This window comes from Podarcis cretensis, assembly GCF_951804945.1.
Source record: "Podarcis cretensis genome assembly, chromosome: 7".
Taxonomy (NCBI): Eukaryota; Metazoa; Chordata; class Lepidosauria; order Squamata; family Lacertidae; genus Podarcis; species Podarcis cretensis.
The window spans coordinates 10,100,069-10,119,138 of record NC_137176.1 but is presented as its reverse complement, the minus strand read 5'-3'; the positions used below and the strand labels follow the sequence as shown (position 1 = coordinate 10,119,138).

General features: G+C 41.9%; 2 protein-coding genes across 5 annotated transcripts in view; both read right to left on the bottom strand.

Moving 5' to 3' along the window:
* Positions 1 to 15,309, bottom strand: part of MAJIN (membrane anchored junction protein) — a 172,536-nt gene extending 157,227 nt beyond the window's left edge. For both annotated transcript variants that reach the window (XM_079983988.1, XM_079983999.1), the window contains exon 1: positions 15,181 to 15,309. In XM_079983988.1, coding sequence (XP_079840114.1) covers positions 15,181 to 15,294 — 114 coding nt within the window. In that variant the 5' untranslated portion in view covers positions 15,295 to 15,309. The remainder of the gene's footprint in view (positions 1 to 15,180) is intronic.
* TMEFF1 (transmembrane protein with EGF like and two follistatin like domains 1) overlaps positions 444 to 19,070 on the bottom strand; it is a gene marked incomplete at its 5' end in the record, with an annotated part of 102,037 nt that continues 83,410 nt past the window's right edge. For all 3 annotated transcript variants that reach the window (XM_079983986.1, XM_079983985.1, XM_079983984.1), the window contains 5 exons: positions 444 to 1,797; positions 3,715 to 3,873; positions 5,614 to 5,737; positions 10,332 to 10,397; positions 11,971 to 12,119. In XM_079983986.1, the coding sequence (XP_079840112.1) occupies positions 1,713 to 1,797; positions 3,715 to 3,873; positions 5,614 to 5,737; positions 10,332 to 10,397; positions 11,971 to 12,119 (583 nt within the window). In that variant the 3' untranslated portion in view covers positions 444 to 1,712. The remainder of the gene's footprint in view (positions 1,798 to 3,714; positions 3,874 to 5,613; positions 5,738 to 10,331; positions 10,398 to 11,970; positions 12,120 to 19,070) is intronic.

The following is a 19,070-nucleotide window of genomic DNA, read 5'->3' as shown; positions in this document are numbered from 1 at the left end:
AAGGTTGCTCGACAGCTGGTTTTAGGGTATGTTCAAAAGCAGGGTCTGAAACTTCAGCCCAGGAGACTTGTCAAATATTTATAACCACAAAACAGCCTCGCAGGATTGTTCAAGTGCTTTCTGTATGCAACATGAAACCTCTAAAATTAGGAAGCAAAGTTGGGGAAGGAACATACGTTCCAAGAATCACATATCTCTACCAATCAACTTTCTCGAGTTAATCCAGGAATAGTTAAGCAACTTATTAATTAAGCCAAAGAATGAACCGGCATGCTGTTAAAATCCACTGTTGCTTTTGTTTTAATTAAGCTCTTTTCTTGGGTGCAGGTGACGGGAGGGCATTCAATGTTTTCCAATGGCCTTTGGACAACTGAAATGAAAAAGTGCTGCCACTATCTTCCAAACCTTCCAGTAAAGAATAAACAGACTCAGAACAGATTAAATATCGTGGGAAAACATTGTATTGACATTTCTTTCCAGTTCAAATATTGAAAGCCTTTTTATTGAACAAATTATTAAATCCTACATGCAGAATTGGAAAGCCTAAAACTACATGTTGAACAGCTGGAACACACCCTAGTTACATTTTAGCTCTGGATCTTCCAAACAACTACTAACATCCTATTAATATAATAACTACAACCAGCAGACTTTATTTGCATGAGACACATTCTTAGCTCTTGAAAAGTATTCTAGACAAGAGCTCAAATCTTTTATGGTATTTAATTTTTTTTTCTTTTTTGCATTTTAATCACAAAGACTATACAATTTTATTTGTTGATGTGAAAACAGGTATCCTCTTTAGAAAACTGTAATAAGTATGAAAGCAGTTTAAATAGTGACCAACACAGGCTTAATCCCAATCATGTGAGTTTGCTTATTAAACATAACTTAAAAAAAATAAAAAATACACAAGTCTACCAAGACCTGTTTCTACAGGGCAAATGCCCTTTGCTCTACTGGGCAAGCTTTCAAATTCAGAAATGTATATTATTATCATAATCATCATTATTTTACAATTTAAAAATAAAGTGTCAAATATTTATGAAGACGGTGGTGCTTTGACCCAGTCCATACATATTGGGCTGGATCTAGACTAAATTAGTTGCACTGAAATCGTTATGACTAACTTGTTCCACTGATTCCAATGAGAATTAAGTGCAACTGAATTAGTCTGAATTCAACCCGTTATAAATATGTAACAACTACACACAAGTACACATCTTCACAAGTCATGCGATTGGCAGTGTCTAAAAAAATCAGTTACTAACGTTCAAAAACATTTAAATATCTACGGTATTTAAACACAGTGTCTTCTAATTCCTTGTAAGAAAAGTACGCTGTAAACATCTTTACCCTTATGTCATGCCTTGTTTGCTAAGAAACAGGATGGGATCCATTTTGCTTTTTCTACAACCATTGGCGAAATGTCTCGGGTTCCAAAAATGTTACATTCCGTAAGTAAAGCACAAGTCTATTATTATAACCATGTGATACAATACAGGAAATAAACTACCGCATCTTCCAAATCATGAAATGAGAAGTTACTAGAGCAGTCCATTGCTGTCAGCTGCTTTCAGAATAAAACAAAACAGAGCTACGCTAAAAAAAAAATGTCCAAAAATAAGGCCTCTGAAATAAATATTTCCATTCTTTTAAAAAAAGATAATAAAATTGTACATCACATGGGCATTGTAGGTATAAAAATTGCTCTAAACCATTCTGGATGACGTATCTGAAGTAAAGTGGCCTAGATTTTGCTTCTGCCGTCGTCCTCTGTTGTTCTTTGGGCATTTCCTGTTACCGGAACCAGAAAAAGAAGGGAGGGAGTGGGGTGGGAGAAGAGAAATGATTTATTAACTGAGTGTATTTTAAAAGACTACTTCACGATTAATTCACATACAAAAGCCTCCAGAACATAAAAGGCTGCATCATCCATCATTGACATCTGCTGCAAAAGCCACACGTGTTGTTGCTTTGGGGTTTACACACCAGAGGCGCTACTAAGAATCACACTGTCATGCCCCTGCTCTGGCTGAAGCAAAGGGAGCTTGTGCTTCAAGTTGTACACTGCAGACTGCTTCTGTTAAGTTGTGGGTTGACATAGCAGATGACACAGCGATTTCTCCAAAGCAGCTCTTTATTTGTAAACTGGAACAGAACTGAACTGAAGGCCTCAGTCAGCCTGCTTATATAGAGCTCCAGTACCTTGTTACTGTAACAACTTTCTAAAACTATCCAATCACTGAACGTCACTTTCGATCCTTCATTTGCATAACTATCTACAGTATCCCCTGCTGGCCCAGGGTGAGAACTTCAGTACATAACAGCTTCCACCTGCACATTTAGCCGCATGGGAGCCATACCCTCCAACATTTCTTCGACGAACAGGGACATCCTGAGGAAAAGCAGGACATTCTGCGATAAAATCAGAAACTGGGATGGCTTCTGTAAACCCGGGACTGTCCCTGGAAAATAGGGACCCTTGCAGTCACTTGGGAGGAATCTTATACACAAACTGAAAAATTGTCATCTGGTCTTGATATGGCCTAGTACAGTGATAACCCACAGCAGCTGCCCAGGTTCTCAGAAGCAAATCACACCCTACATTTTAAATTCCAGTACGAAAGGTACCATAGCTAATATGGCAAAATACGCACACTGTAACATCAATCGTAAATGGGTTAAATGGCCGCTTTCCCCTACAAGAAAACCTGTCTTAATTCCTTCATCTCAATCCAAAAAGCAGTTCCAGTTTAACTCAGAAGATGCTACAACCCGTTTGTGGTCTGATGTAGGCTTAAGGCCATGGCCTAAGTTGGCTGTGATAGAAGTTGTGTACAGTCATACCTCGGGTTACAGCTGTCTCAGGTTGTGCTTTTTTGGGTTACGGACCGCCAAAACCTGGAAGTACCGGAACGGGTTACATCCGGGTTTCGGCAGTCAGGCATGCGCAGAAGCACTAAATCGCGCTTTGCACGGGTTGCGAACGTGAATCCCGCACGGATCACGTTCGCAACCCGAGTGTCCACTGTATTTATTTATTCCATTAGTCCACCCTTCCTTCAAGGAACTCTGGGTGACATAAAGAGGGTGTTCCCCTTTTCCTCTCACAATAACCCACCTGGTAGGGTGGCTGAGCAGCAGTTACCATTTTGCCAAAGAAAACTGTAGTCATGGTTCAGCTGCAAAGCTACCGAATTCTATTTAACATATACAACATTGTTCCACTAATGGCACTGAGCTTGATGCACCAAGATTAAAATGGTCTCTTGGCTATTTGGAAATATTGCCCTAGCTAAGGCATACCAATTCCTTGGCCCTCTGACTGAAGAGACTAATGTGGGCAGCACCAGTTGCCTCTGACTTGCCCAAGCCCAAAATTAAAAGCTGGGGAAACAGGAGGGGGCCATTCAGAATAAGGGCAAACAAAACTTTTGAGGGATGAATATGACTGCCACAGCCTGACTCATCGCTCACACAATTAGCCACTACATCACAGCAGCTCCCAGCTTGAAGTCTTCTCTACTATCCAATGCATCACCTTTCAAACCTGAATCCTCCTGAATCAAATTTGTAGGCCCATAAATCCCACTGGAAGCTGAATGAATCAGAGCCATAAAAAGATATGGCAATAAGATTCCAACTGTGGCAGTCATGAACTTCTCAAAAGGGCGAAAAGCACCCATTGTACTTTCCCCCCAAGCAACTTACCGAGTTATGCACATCACAATTGCAACAATAATGGCAATCTGGACAGCTCCAATTATTGCTGCAATGAGGACATGTGTGAGTTTTTGCCTACTCGGGACAACATAAAGTATGCTAAAGTCTGTCTTTTCACAGTGCTGTCCTGTGTATCCAGATTCACACCTGGAAGAGAAGAGAGAATGTTTTTAGAGGAAGTGTCTATTCAAAGTTCAGGCCATTACACAGACAGTGCTGAACTGCAACTGTGAGACAACAGTGGAAGACTCAAGGCAACGAATCACATATTCTCATAAAAGCATGAGAAAAAGCACACAAGGATCATCTAAATTTTAAGATACAGAGCTATATGTTATAAATGGTAACTGAGGACCATCACAATTTAAAATGCTGGAGACAATTTTTTTAGGGTGTGCCTACACTACTTGCGCCAGTTTTATACCAGTCTGATTATCATGATTATTTTCTCCTGCAGCCTTAACAAAAATAAATAAATCCTGGGAAACATTGCTTTCTATGTGGTTAGAATTTTGGTCTGACATTTAAGTTAAAAATTTAAGCCTGAATTGCATAGGACTTAACAGCTATTTCAAAGTTTATCGAAATAAAATGCAGTCCCACTACTGCTTTGAGGACTACTCTGGACACAGATGATCAATAGAAGATCACAATGAAACGTGCTCCAGTGTGTGTACAACAAGGATTTCTCCTCCCTTCCTCCCTTCTCCTCTTTTCCTTTCAAAGCAGAATCCATTCTGCTGCAGAAATCTGTATGGGGGATCAACTGGACCCTGCTTCGTGTCCCCTTTCCCCACCCTCCTCCCTCACTTGCTAAAGGTTCTCAAGTTGCCTAAAAACTTCTTGTACCTGGAAGGGGTGGGATGAGAATTTAAAGCACGGGTGGGCAGTACGCAAACGCGGAAGCAACGCAGGTACACCCCCTCGAGAAGGTTGCACACATTGATTTTGTTAGCAGGTGTTGGACAGCTGGGGTTCAAAGGACAAGGGGATGAGAGACACCTCACTGTGGGGAAGTGGTAGCTGATGAGAGGATCTGAGGGCACTTCCTCCATCAGAGCAAGAGATGCTGGGCAGCATCTTTTGCCACTGGGTACAACTGGGTCCATCTACACATCCCCAAGATCCTTCCTGGGAACTGATGCATCACTTTCTCTGAAAGAGGTCCAATCTATGGACCTCTCCTGTCTTCATTCACTTTCTCTGAAAGAGGTCCAATCTATGGACCTCTCCTGTCTTCAGAACTCTCCACTACAGCTTTGTTCTTCCTTCCCCAAAGTGGCTTCCTTGAGCGAAGGGGGTGGAGTAGTAAGCAATAGAAAGCTTACTCGTGCATTCAAAAGGAACACTCAAAGAGCCCGACTGATTTTCGGGGCAAGCACCAGGTTGTTCAACCATTTCTAGTGCGTAGCAATGCCTTGTCAGGCTGTGGAGGGTGGGGAGAACAGAGAAACAGCTCTACAGAGGCCTATGCCAGTCTCATACCCAGAAAGCTGCACCAAAATGAAAATGAATTATGCCATCTTTTATAACTTTCCCCTCTCATTTTGTTTTAATCCAAGGGTTTATATTGTTCACTTAGCAACAGACAAGAATAGAACAGAGGTTAAGAGTATAGCAAGCTATATTTAGAGAATATTGCTATAATTTATTCATTCCATGTTAATAGAATGTGACACTCATTTGGATCTAGTGACAAGTCGATAAATAGTTAATAAAAACAAGAAGAACAAAAACTGGGCTTGCATAAACCCAATTTATTTGATGCTCACTCGGAAAGAGGGAACTTCAGAGATGGCTGTTTCTGCTTAGATCATCGTGAATACGCTAATTGTGGAGTTGAGCACAAATTTCAAATTTCCAAATCTTCTTGGTCGATTGACTTACCGACAGGAAGCCTTCTGTGTAGAATAAATGAATTCACATTTCCCATGGATGCAGTAGCCACTAAAACTTTCCGAGCAAGGAATATGGTTTCCAATGTAGATGTCTTCTCTTTGATCACTTGCATCTTTGTGGAAAAACAGAAGAATGGTAGAAATTGAAGGAAGATTAAAAGCTGCTTAACTTTACTGATTTCGTTGGTGTTTTGCCTGCTTTGGTTTGGGGTTTTTTTTTTGGAGGGGGGGTCTTTATTGCTCTGTTATTGTTTTTTTATTATATTTTATTGTACTTGGATTATTGCTGTTTGCCATCTTGAGTACCTTTTGGCAGAAAAGCAGGCTATGACGTCAACAAACAAATCCTTTTTTTTACTCACAGCAGTATATAACTATTGAAAGGGGTCCATAAGGAGTTCAAATATGTCCCATGAGGATGTTTCTCCAGGACAACACCCACCTGCCTCACACCTCATGCCATATGTGTATCATGAGGCTGCCAATGTAAAATTGGGAGCTTTAAAGTGTATCCTCAATTTCACATTGACAAGGGAAAGGTCGACGCCCATAGGATCAGCTGTGTGTGATACTTCAAAGGACCTGGTCACTGGGCATCATTGTGATGTCAGGCAATTGAAAGGTGGGCAGCCCTACCCAGATGTCAAATTTAGCCTGATAAGGATTTGGCTCATGGAGCCAAAAAGATTCTCTATCTGTGCCCACTGCCATATAAACAACAGCCATATCCTTAGATGACTTTGTATATATATATATATATATATATACACAAGTGTGTGTGTGTACACACACACACACACACACACACACACACACACACACACACACACACACAACTAATGCCTTTCTTAGAGCCCTCTCCCCAAAGGAATATCCCTAAGATACAAAAGAAGGACTCTGGATAATTCAACAGAGCAATAAATGTTAAATGTGATTCAGGTTGTAAAATAATATAAAATCAGAATAGTTCACTGTTAGAATTATGTTAAATGTTCACTCAGAAAATGACATCCAGGTTAGCTATACTCTTGGACGGATTTCTACAATACAGTCTGGATCAGTGTAACAGCAATATTAATTCCCCCCTCCCCCTTTCAAAACATACAGAATTACATTAACATGGATCAAACAGACTTGTGCCTGGTACAAAACTGATAATTATTAGAACAGGAATGTAAGAATTAGGTTATAGACCTAATTCTCTATTTACAGACTTCTAAAGATAATTAACCTTTCCACCTTTCTATTTATTGCTGCATAAAAGGCATTCGACTGCCTTGAAGAAATCTATGACTTCAGTAATGAAACAATTTGGAATGGAAGTCAACTTTATCAAATGGTTTAACTTTAAATTAGAAGGGGGGACAAAACAATTATATCAATCATCCCCCTTAAATCAATACTTTTAAAAATGATTAGTTTTATTATTGCCTCATGTTGTAATATTAAATTCATACTACTGTTATTCAATGTTATAATGAATTCTCAGGAAATAAAATGAATGTACTGAAATCTGGAATGTAAAATCCCTTACAACAATACAAACTTTAAATAGTAGATAAAAATCAGGATTTCAACAGTTCCGTAATGAGAAAAAAGCTGGAAAAACAAGGAGGTCTTTGCCTAGTACTGAAATGACAGCAGAGCAAACTCCAAGGGGGAGCATTCAAAGAACAGGACACCATCACCAAAATATCCTACCCTGGTCGCCACCTGCCTAACCTCAAAACAGTAGAGACATTTTGAAGAGGGCCTTTGAAGATGACAAGTTCTAAATAAGAAAGTGGAGAAGGGTCTGTAAGCATGACCAAATTGATCTATATCCTGGCTGGGGAGACAGATGTCTATAAAAATATAGGAATTCCTAACATTTCTATTTCTGTTCCCACTACACTCTGTGATATTTGAATATGCAAACTAAATCTCTCTTCTGCTGTTTAATAACATGCAAACAAAATTGAACTTATTTATTTGGCAAGAAGGCCTGCCGAAGGGAAAGAAAGTAAGAAAGAAAGAAAGAAAGAAAGAAAGAAGGAAAGAAAGACTAGTAAAAGGCCGACATATCCTGCCCCGAAGCTGGCTCCCTTTCTTACATCTTGTCTACACTTCAGGTGGAAACTTCTGCAAATAGAGCCATGATAAGAAGATCAAGAACACTGCGTAGGCACTTCTCTTCCTTCCTTCTCCCCACTTGTAGGCCAATTCCCCCTTTCCTGTCATTTTGGGGCCTTAAACGCAATTAGTGCTACATCTGCAGCAGTGTTTTCCCAAATGGTTGTTAGCTTGAACCATGGTTTGCAAAACCCATTCCTAGGCATTGGTTGCAAACTGTGGTTTGAAGCTAACTATGGTTAGCAAAAAGCACAGATATATATGTAACACTAGTCCAGAGGAAGCTAACATGGGGTCCTCCTGATGGGACTGTAACTCCAATCATACATGACCATTGGCTGTACTGGCTGGAGATGATGGAAGTCGGGAGTCAAACACATGAAGAGCACCAGGTTGGCTACTGCTGCTGTAATCATTATTAAGTTCCACCAATGAAAAGGTAGAATAATTCATGAATGTACGTTTGGGGTGGGCAGGATGCAAGATGTTCTCCTAAGCCAGAAACTTGTGTGATTTACAAAGTTGCCTTAACATGTCTTCTTAAAAAGAAGCAAACTCCAAAGTCAATTGCTGTGACCCCCTTAAAGTTTAGCAAACTATTTTGAAAACCTCGGAGACAGAAACCACAACTGGATCTCATAGTCATTGCTGCTATGTTCTGGCTGATGAAAACTTTGCATTCTCTGTTGTCCCCTCCTCCTCCCGGCTTCAGTGCCTGCACAACAGATGATAATTACATGGTAGGCAAAACAATTTTCAGCCTGGTTTGTGTTTTGGGTTTTACTAAGAAAGGTATCCCCTCTCCCCACCTTGCATAACAGTCTGCGTCTGCAATGTGAACTTCCTCCTCCTCCGCCACCCCCCGCCTCCAAGCAAATGCCTCTCAGGTTCCCAGGTTTCTATCTCAAGCAGAAAGAGCAAGGAGAAGCTAACTGGGGCAGAACGGAAGAAAAACCCAGCAAAAAAATCCTTTCAGTTAAGTTCCCAGGAATTACAGACATCCCAAGGCTCCAAAATAGACCTTGGAGGTCAAACTTCTAGATAAAAGAGAGGTTGACAGGTTCTACAGAGCAGCTAAACCACTGAAGTTTCAGCTTGTACTGGATCTGAATGCTGATCTTTCAAGAGGAAGGCCTTTTAGCTCAGGAGATGCAAAGGCAGGCAAACCAAAGCGGCCTGGAAGCAGAGAGTCAGAAACTGCAGAACCAGAACCAGAACAGCGCTCCAGTCAGTTTTATCCTGGTTTCATCTATTAGGTTCTCCTATCTTAAAAATGGTAGGTGCAGTGGAAAAGGCCACAATCTCAACTGGCTTGTAGCAGGGATGGAAAGATTAAAAGCACTCCCTAGTAAGAGCAGGGAATTCCAGGCATGGGGAGTGTGTGCGATTTTGCCCCACTTTTTTGTGTGAACTTGGGGAAATAGGCATTGAAGTGAGAGTGTTGTTGTCCCAGTGATAAATGCATACTTGTTGAATTGGTGTGTGGATCTGGTAGTGTCCGCTGTATTTCTACGTTTTGGATCTCCTAGTAGCTGTTATTGTCCCAATATGTTAGTTATTTTTCATTTATACTGATTTTTGTATATTGTACCTAATCATTCTGCTCAAAACAGTTGAACGCATATTCTAGATTGCTTAAGATAGGTAAGTTGCCCCTTACCTGTTCTGATGCAAGACGCAAAGTCAAAGAGACTGGGTAAAGGCTAACACTTTCAGTTTATGGACAAGGTGTAATAATTAGTTAATCCAGACTCAATTAATCAGAAATTGGAATGATTCTTTGATGTGCCCACACAGAAATGTCCCTCTATCCACTGCCCCAAAGATAAGTTCAAACAAGCCCAGAGGCTTTTCTCTCTTTCCTTTTCCTTTAGCACAAATTTATCCAATAAACAATAAAAGGGGGAGAGAGAAAGTGTCAGAAGGAGGAAATTGCTTTTCTGTAGAAATGGTTTCCTTCCTTAGTTTCTGCCAGCTTTAAAAGTCACCTTTAAATCTGAAGTGCAGAACACAGGAAATCTGTTTTGTAGGAATAAGTCATCCTTCAGAACAATACATGAAAGCTTCCTTTTCCATGTTTAATAACAGGGGAGTGTTTAGCATTAATATAAGAAACACATGAGAGCTTGGGCACAATAGAACAACATCATAACTCCATTTGTGGAGCAAAAGGAACACAACATCAGTTCATTTAAGACTATTTATATGCTAAATTTTCCAGAATAAATAAAAATGGCTTTATTATACAAAATGTCTCATCACACACAGTGCAAAACTGCCAAGGCCATCAGAAGTGCTTGTAAAATGGTATTTGTTCAAGCAAAAATGCATTACTTTGAAACAGATTGGAGGCGGCAAGTTATTTTAACAGGTTTAACTCAATTATTGAAGGATGTCTATGCCCTTTCCAATAAATATTTTCTGGAGGGAAGGAAATGCTTCTCTCTGCACTTAAAGAACAGCAGTGTGCATGTCTTCATCAGGACCTGCGAGAACTGCCATCCTGCAAGAGAAAAACTTGCTTTGACAACCTATCCAGTCCAGCATCCTTGCTAGCGCTGCAGACAGAAGGGCGGTCCAGTGTTAGAATCCTACCTTTCACATCCGGCCGATACTGCATTCCATCATCCTTTTTCCCCAATAAGCTTGTGTCGTCGGAGTCTATTTGAGGAAAACCATAAAAAGAACCAAAGATATTTATTGCTTTGTTGTATTATTTTGATACCTGAGAAGGCTACTGAACAGCAAGTAGGTGGTGAAACACTGTATTTTTCAGGCAGCTTAAGAAGACAATATTGTCCAGAGTTGCCCTTATGTATTTCTTGTATGTGGGTTAATTTTTGAACTCCAGGAGATGCAGAAAGGGGAAACGAAGCAGCAAAACGTTCCACAGATTTGGTACGTCTCCTTAGATAAGGGGAGTCAAGTGTAGTGAACAAATGTGGTCATGATATCACGTTTTAAGGTTGGTTGTGATACTTTATCTTAGTCCCAAACTAAATCAACCCTCAGCGTATGAGGCGTGATGCCTGGACAACATATACACTCCTTCCTCTTATTACCATAATACTTTCATTTTCCAAGTATCACAGCTTTGTTCTTTCAAATCCCCTAGATGCAGAAACAGCCATTAGGGCAAGATTATGTTCAGTCTCCAACAGCAGGCTATAAACTAGTGCCAGAAACATAGAAAATTGCATGGCCTTTCTCTGCAATGTAACCCTCTGAAAAAACTCCACCATCTTAAATCAATCTCTCTCTCTCTCTCTCTCTCTCTCTCTCTCTCTCTCTCTCTCTCTCTCTGTTAATTCTTCCACCTATCTTCCTTTCATGAAGAGGGAACCTTGTGGCTGTGTCAGATAGCCTGGAGGACCCTAGACCGTGAGAACATACCTCTATTCTTTTCCAAGTCTCCTAAGCCATTTTGATAGTAAATGCAGTTTTCATTGTGGAACACTGGGCCTTTATGTGTGGGCACTGAAGTGTACCCAACTGCATTTTATCCTTGGATATTCCTCTAAGCCCTGAACCACCAGCAAATGTTGTGGGAATGTGAAAGGAAGAGGAGGAGCCTTGCTGCTCTTTGCAGCTTTTGCTGGATGAGTGCTCCAGTGCTCAAACTGCACAGCAGGAGAGCATAGAACCACTAAAGACATCTTTTTGTTAAAAAATAAAGTTCACACAACAGCATGTGCTTCATTCTCAATGGTGTCACAGACAATACCCAATCAGAGCAATGTTGCCTTTCTAAAAAAAGTTAGATCCTTGCAGCAGAACCCAGTCTGTCTTGAAAATCACCGGCTGTGGGCAACAAATCATATTTATTATGCAAAAAGAACTTATTAGAAACAGGATTGTGTGTATTCTGCACTTAAAATTGGGGTGGGTTATCAGAATTCTGTGCCAAAACAAGTTTGTGAACTATATAAACTGCACTTTAAGCAGATTTACATGATTTCCCTTCTTTTGAAGACTACTGTATATTCTCCATTTTTAATTTATTCTGCAGTGGGTGGGACAAGACGCTATATAGAGCACAGAAATGCACACACACACGTTTGATGAAAATTGAACCTCTTAGGCAACTCAATCCTTCGCATCTTTTCTGTGCTTCTGCAAAACCCTAATTCAGAACCCTATTTCTAACGCTGACGTGAAAAAGCAATTGTACAATTTGCCCTTTCTCAGTCTGCTGGTGGACATCGTTTTCTACTGAAAATAAAATTTGGAGTACCTGAGCAGTGTCCAAGGTGTCTGATATCAATCTGTTCTTGTCTCAGGCAAGATGCTTCTCGAACAAAGCATGGGTTGTTATAGGAACTTCCGTCAGATGCGCAAACAGGATTAAAACTGTAGCCGCTGCAGTCTATGTTGCAGACGCACCTATTGACACAAACATGCAGTTGGATGAGGACCAATTAATTCAGCACTCTGCATTTTGTACAAGTGGCACACTTGCATCTGCATGCTGCGTATAAAATAATAATAATAATAATAATAATAATAATAATAATAATAATACTAATACTTTATTATTTGTACCCCACCCATCTGGCTGGGTTTCCCCAGCCACTCTGGGTGGCTTCCAACAAAGATGAAAAATACACTAAAATGTCACATATTAAAAACTTCCCTGAACAGGGCTGCCTTCAGATGTCTTCTGAATGTCAGGTAGTTGTTTATCGCTTTGACATCTGATGGGAGGGCGTTCCACAGGGCGGGCGCCACTACTGAGAAGGCCCTCTGCCTGGTTCCCTGTAACTTGGCCTCTCGCAGTGAGGGAACCGCCAGAAGGCCCTCGGAGTTGGACCTCAGTGTCTGGGCAGAACGATGGGGGAGGAGATGCTCCTTCAGATATACTGGACCAAGGCCGTTTAGGGCTTTAAAGGTCAGCACCAACACTTTGAATTGTGCTCGGAAACGCACTGGCTCGGAAACGCATAAAAGGCAACCATAGTCCTCATTAACACAAACACATACTTCATTTAATAATATTAGTGAGTCAAAGCATCTAAAATGCACCCTTGAACCCATGGCCCCGACAGCGCAGCACATAATACTCACAGCCACTCTCACTCCTGTGGCCATCCTCCTAGAGATGTCCACTAGTTTGTACTGACATTAGACCACCAGGCTACCTGTGATTTCAAGGCCAACTTGTGGATCACTTTGGTGATCAGTTGTGCACTAAAGTGATACAGGTGCCAAGGACAAACTTTAGTCATCTTCCACAATATGGTGCCCTGTGCAAGGCCAAAATTTTGTACAAGCACTTCAGATGAGGACTGGACCATGTGAAAAAGGAACATAAGATTTTAGCTGCAGTTCATTCACTTTCAGCTTTGTATTCTTGTCATTAAAAAGTACCTCTAGACATTCCTCTTTAAGTTTCTAACACTGCCAGTATTCAGAGGCAAATAGGACTGGCTCCAGAGGGGTGGGACTACACAGAAAAACCTCTTAGCATGCATGAATTCCTTCTCCGGAATCAGTGCTATCATCTTTCAATGTCTGAGAAATGGTCCATTTAGTAAATGGCCCATTTAGTCTCAGAGTGGCTAATCAGATGTCTGTGGGAAGCATGCAAGCAGATCCTAAGTGCAACAGCACTCTGCCCATGCACAAGTAACTGCTGCCCATTGATTTCAATGGAACTAAGTGCATCTGGATCATGGGGTTATATTCAGAGCAGATTTGGGGACAATGTAGGACGTGGGGGGGGGGGGAGTCCCATTATGCAAGTGAAAGTTCTGCTCCCATTTTTTTTAGCTGAATACCAGCCATAATAATTAAATGTAGACTGAAAAATGCAGCTTTTAAAAAAAGAAATGCACCACATTTTTCTTGTCAGGGTATCACTAGGCAACAGACAAAAGGTGCCACTAAAAAGCTGCAAATTGTCAATTATTTAGTTTTCTCTTGTATTCCCCCCCCCCCAATCTAGGGTAGACGGAATCTCTTTCTTGACTCCCAAGTGGCTTTTCCTTATGGGACACCTCAGATCTTGTCGTTGCTGAAAAACCATTACGAAGAAGATGCAACAGTATAAATTTCTGTTCCTTCCTATAAGTCAGGAAAAAGTGGTGGTGGTGGTTTTCTTTTAAAGCAAAATAAATAAATAAATTTATTGCTTCAGGGCAGGGGGAAAGCTGCAGTAACAAAAGCATTCATTCATGCTTTTCAAAACCCTGTCACATTGGTTTGATTATGCTGTTCTGAAAAACAGGATCATGCAATCTGGATTATTTCCTATTGCATTCAGCTAAACCACTAGAAGGCTTTTCAGCAGAGTGTTTCATCTCACAAGCAACAGAGAGTTGCAAAAGAGAAAGCTTATGCATCCAGCATCCTGATGTAGGGGTCAAGAGTGCCTCTAGCCTTGCACAACTTCCAATATTCCCCACCTCCTCAATAACGCCAAAGACAACTGTATATTGCATCATGGCAGGTACCTGAGACCCATTCAACCATCTTAGAGGGACACCAAAAACAGGGTTTATTCAGATGCTGCAGAGCCACCATAGTTATGCAGGCCTACAGCTATGGACAGGCACAGCAAGGTCTACTCCATTTTCCAGGAAATGAGTTGAGGCCTGGAAGTAATCAGCTTCATAATAAAGATGGCATTATCTAGCATTGTGGGACATCTATGGGAGAAGAAAAGGCTCAGGAGCAAACACTGCACAAATCCAGAGTTTCTAAGACGGTTTGATGGCGTCTTGTACGCCTCCTTCCAGCAATTCCTGAGCCAAGCTGGTGCCAAACGCATTACGCTTCTTTCCTTTGGACCACATCAGCAAAAGGGGGTCTTGTCGTCTGGACAGCCCAGGACCTCCATACACACTGTCCAGGCTTGCGCCCCTGGAAGGTGGTTTGACTTCGCACACTGCATTGTTTATCGACACAGACAGAGGCCAACCACAAGCTAGCAGTGAAAGTTCACGGTTTCAGAGCATACAGGAGCTCCATTCAGGTACTCTGAATGGTCCTCCCCTCCACCACCAACCTTCATATGTTGAGCAGGAAGGTCTGAATAGGACTGTAACTGCATTTGGTTGGACACAGTTACAGTATTCCCTGCAATGGTGAGACCTGATTGTACAGGGTTCCTATAATCACATCTGAGCACATCAGTCCTTTATCCTCCAAGTGGGAGACGGAGCCAGGTAAAAAAAGGTAAAGGTGCCCCTGACTGTTAGGTCCAGTCGCGGACGACTCTGGGGTTGCGGGCTCATCTCGCTCTATAGGCTGAGGGAGCCAGCGTTTGTCCACAGCTTCCAGGTCATGTGGCCAGCATGACTAAGCCGCTTCTGGAGAACCAGAGCAGCACACAGAAACGCCGTTTACCTTCCTGCCGGAGAGGTACCTATTTATCTACTTGCACTTTGATGTGCTTTCGAACTGCTAGGTTGGCAGGAGCAGGGACCGAGCAACGGGAGCTCACCCCGTCACAGGGATTCGAACCGCCAACCTTCTGATCAGCAAGCCCTAGGCTCTGTGGTTTAGACCACAGCACCACCCGCCAGAGCACATATGTTTTCTGCTCTCTATGGGACATAATTTCAGAACGCCTGGATGCGAAGCTCAGATCAGAAGAATCTTTATTTGCATCAGCCACTAGCCATAGCAATAAAATAAAAGAGAATAAAATAAAATAAAATAAAATGTACTGAAGACAGAGGTAAAAACTTAACCATACAAAATACATTTTGGAGGTTTAAATCTATAATCAAATAATAGATCTTATTCTAATTGCCCCCGCCATAAACCTTGCAGTTTTTGCTGTCACCTGATCATCTTGATCTGCTAGAAGAAAGGACACAGTAGCAATGGTTGAGCGACCTGGTATGGACAGTAGCAGAGGGGTAATAATCTCACTCCTCAAATCTTTATAAAGAGTGCAGGCAAGAAGCACATGAACAACTGATTCAATACTGCCATCTCCTTATGGACATAACCGTTTTTCCAGTGGAATTTTCCTGGGTGGGAAGCATTAATGACATGAATGTTTGCGTATTATATACATAATTGAAGAGGGAGATGCAACATCAAGCTATGGAGTACTGATTTCTTACCTAACTAGAAAACATTATTTTGGTGGGGTCAGTAGAGGCCAGATAAATGATCTAGGGTCATATCTAGCCAGCAGCCAGCCAGCTGAATGTCCCTGGTCTAAACTATCAGAGTATTGGTCTGGACTGATACTGCTCCAAGGTAACATCAGAATCCATATTTGCTCTCAAAGGATTTGCAACTTACGGATCAGGAATTGATTACCGTATTTTTCGCCCTATAGGACGCACTTTTCCCCCTCCAAAAATGAAAGGGAAATGTGTGTGCGTCCTATGGGGCAAATGTAGGCTTTCGCTGAAGCCTGGAGAGCGAGAGGCGTCGGTGCGCACCGACACCTCTCGCGCTCCAGGCTCCAGGAAGCTATCTGCAAGCCTTGCGCGCCTGAGGGAAGTTCCCCCAGGCGCGCAAGGCTTGCAGGCAGCAGCCTGCAACGCGGAGCATGGGGCGCCCTCCAGAGGACGTCCCGTGCTTCGCGCAGGTGTCGGCAAGCCTTGCGCACCTGGGGGATCTCCCCCCGGGAGCGCAAGGCTTGCGGGCAGCAGCCTGCAGCGCGGAGCACGGGTTCCCCGACCTGGTTTTGGGGGGGAAATAAAGGCAATTTTTTTCCCCTTTATTCCCCCCCCCAAAAAAAAAACTAGGTGCGTCCTATGGGACGGAGCGTCCTATGGGACGAAAAATACAGTAAGTTGCAGGCAACAAGAGTAGGAATACTCCTCCCTTTATTATCCCATACAGGAAGAGTTTTGCCAAATCTTCTGGCTGTTCAATGTTGAGGAAATGGGTTTAAAGAGCACTGGCTACATATACACCAAACATTTAAAGCACCCTGTCAAAGAATTCTGGAAGTTATAATTTGTTAAGGATGTTGGGAACTGTAGCTCTGTGAGGGGTAAACTAAATTTCCCAGAATTTGCATGTGTGCGCTTTAAATGTATGATATGTATGAAGTCTGAGTTGCTGTGGGAGTCAATAAGTGGGTGGGGCAAATTTTGCTCACCATTCAGTCCTTGCTCAGTTGAAAAGACAGCTGCCCAACCTCCAATTAAATATTAGTTGCTGACACAGGTGCTGAAGAAAAAAACCTGAGCTAGATTTGACAGATGTAGCTTTCCCTCTGTAAAGACCAAAAGCCACATATCGCAACGGTGTCAAGTGGAATTTCCACAGCAGGCTATCCTAAAACCACATTGGCTTGTGACTAGAATATTAGCTTCTTCCTCTCAGTAGGAAACCAAAGTTGCCTTGAGAGAGGTGATGTTCCATCCCAAGGGTTGCCATGGATACGTCCAGTCACAAGCTTCCAGCTGTGGCGTTCAACCCTGTCAGTGTCATTTAAGGGTAATTGAAAACAACAGGTCACTAAGCAAAGTGGCACAATTTGTTCAAATGCCCATTTGCAGGGGGTCACTCTGGCTAAGCATGGAAGAAAGCTGCCTTGCTCAACTACATGGACCTCAGCAGAGAAACATGTAGCTTAAGAAGAAGAATATCTCTCAGGAAACATATTTATTTGTGACATTTGTATCCTTCCTTAGCCTCCTAGGAGTTTGAGACAAGAGTCAATCCTTCTAATTAATCCTCACAACAATCTTGTAAGATAAATTCAGCTGAAAGGGGATTAGGTGACTGAAGGTCACCCACTCAGTTTCATTACTGAAGGGACAATGAAGTTCAGGTCTATCATTTCTGGATAAGGCCCCACAGCCCTCTGTCAGTCAGAGGGGAAAGCTGCATTCCACACGTGGTACTTCTAGTTCTAACAAACTGGGTGCACCCACCCCCAAATATTGAAATGTTTAGCTCTGACAATGCTTATGAACTTGTTTTGTGGGTAGAGGTCTTGGTAACTTGACACCCTCACCTCCTAATGGATTAACACCATCAAAGCTCACAGCACTCTTCCATCCCTTCGCAGGAAATAGCTATGGGAGAGGATCTCTGAACAGATGCCAGCATGAGTCAAATCCTTGGGTTTCTGGAGCATCCCAAAATCTGTGAGTGTTTCCCAACTGACCAGAGAAATCTATGGCCTAGTTCACATACAGACATGCATGCTTTGATGACTGCCCTCTGGTATATCCAGTGGGATTTCTGGATTCGACCCCTTCACCACCCTTTGAACAAGACTCCCATGCCATATCACATCACAAGCTTCTTTTGCGAGCCTCCTCATTTTCAAGAATAATCTTATTAGCCAACATTGGTGTGTGTGTGTGTGTTGATGTTTGAAAAACACAAAGCCCAAAGAGACCTTTCACGTGTGGGATTGTTTGCACAGTTCATTGGAGCAGAGCCATTTGTTTGGCTTTTGTATATGTCAGGCATTGCACTCTTTGCTTTTGTAACCAAGCCAACGTCTACATAAGAACATCCAGAGACCCTCACAAAACTTAACATATTTACATTGGTGTTCAGGAGAGCAGTAGGAAGATGTGATGTGATTGTTCTTGGCACAGCTGGATTTTCTAAAAATATAGATGCAGAAAGCAAACCAGTGGCTCTTAAGTTCCGGTAACGCTTTAGCAAGTCTATATCAAGTGGCAATTGTTTCAGTGATTAAAAAAATCTAGATCATTATCTACTCAGTCTGTGATAATGTTAATCATATTTTGAAAAACCTCCTTGCACTTGAAAAATAGCAAATCAAATATCTTGGACAATTTTAGGGCATGCCTGGAAAATAACATGTGTCAAAGCAAAACAGGGAAGCACCTGATTTACTATAATACTTTGCTAGGAAACCTAATTCTTAGGATACACTTCTGCACACATTTAAAGATTTTGTCACTCTAGTCATGAAATAGCTCCTCCCAAAACCTCTACTTCCATCAAGGAGGGAGAATTCAATGCAGGTAAAGGACTGAGAGAGAGAAAGATGTAAGTTTCTTCCTATGCTGCTCTGCAGAACACTGGAAGGACCAGAAGGATGGGAGTCAATGGCATGCTTACATCCTATGCTGTTGTTATACTGCCAAAATAACCACATAACCACCAGCCTCATCCACATGTTCCTTCAAATGTAATTAGAGTTGAGTAGCAGCAGCTACATGACTGCTGGCAATGTTTGAATAAAGTTTCTGTTAACTACGCTTGAAGATCTCTAGATCAAGAGAAGTAGGTTTAAGTGCACCTAGTTATGTGTGTGTAACCACACAAATTACTAGTACTTCCCTACAGCTCCAAAGCCATGTCTGAAACGTAACTCTATGTACGTTTGGAAAAACAAAGCTGGCAGGAGACAGTTGTAGATAAATACCAATT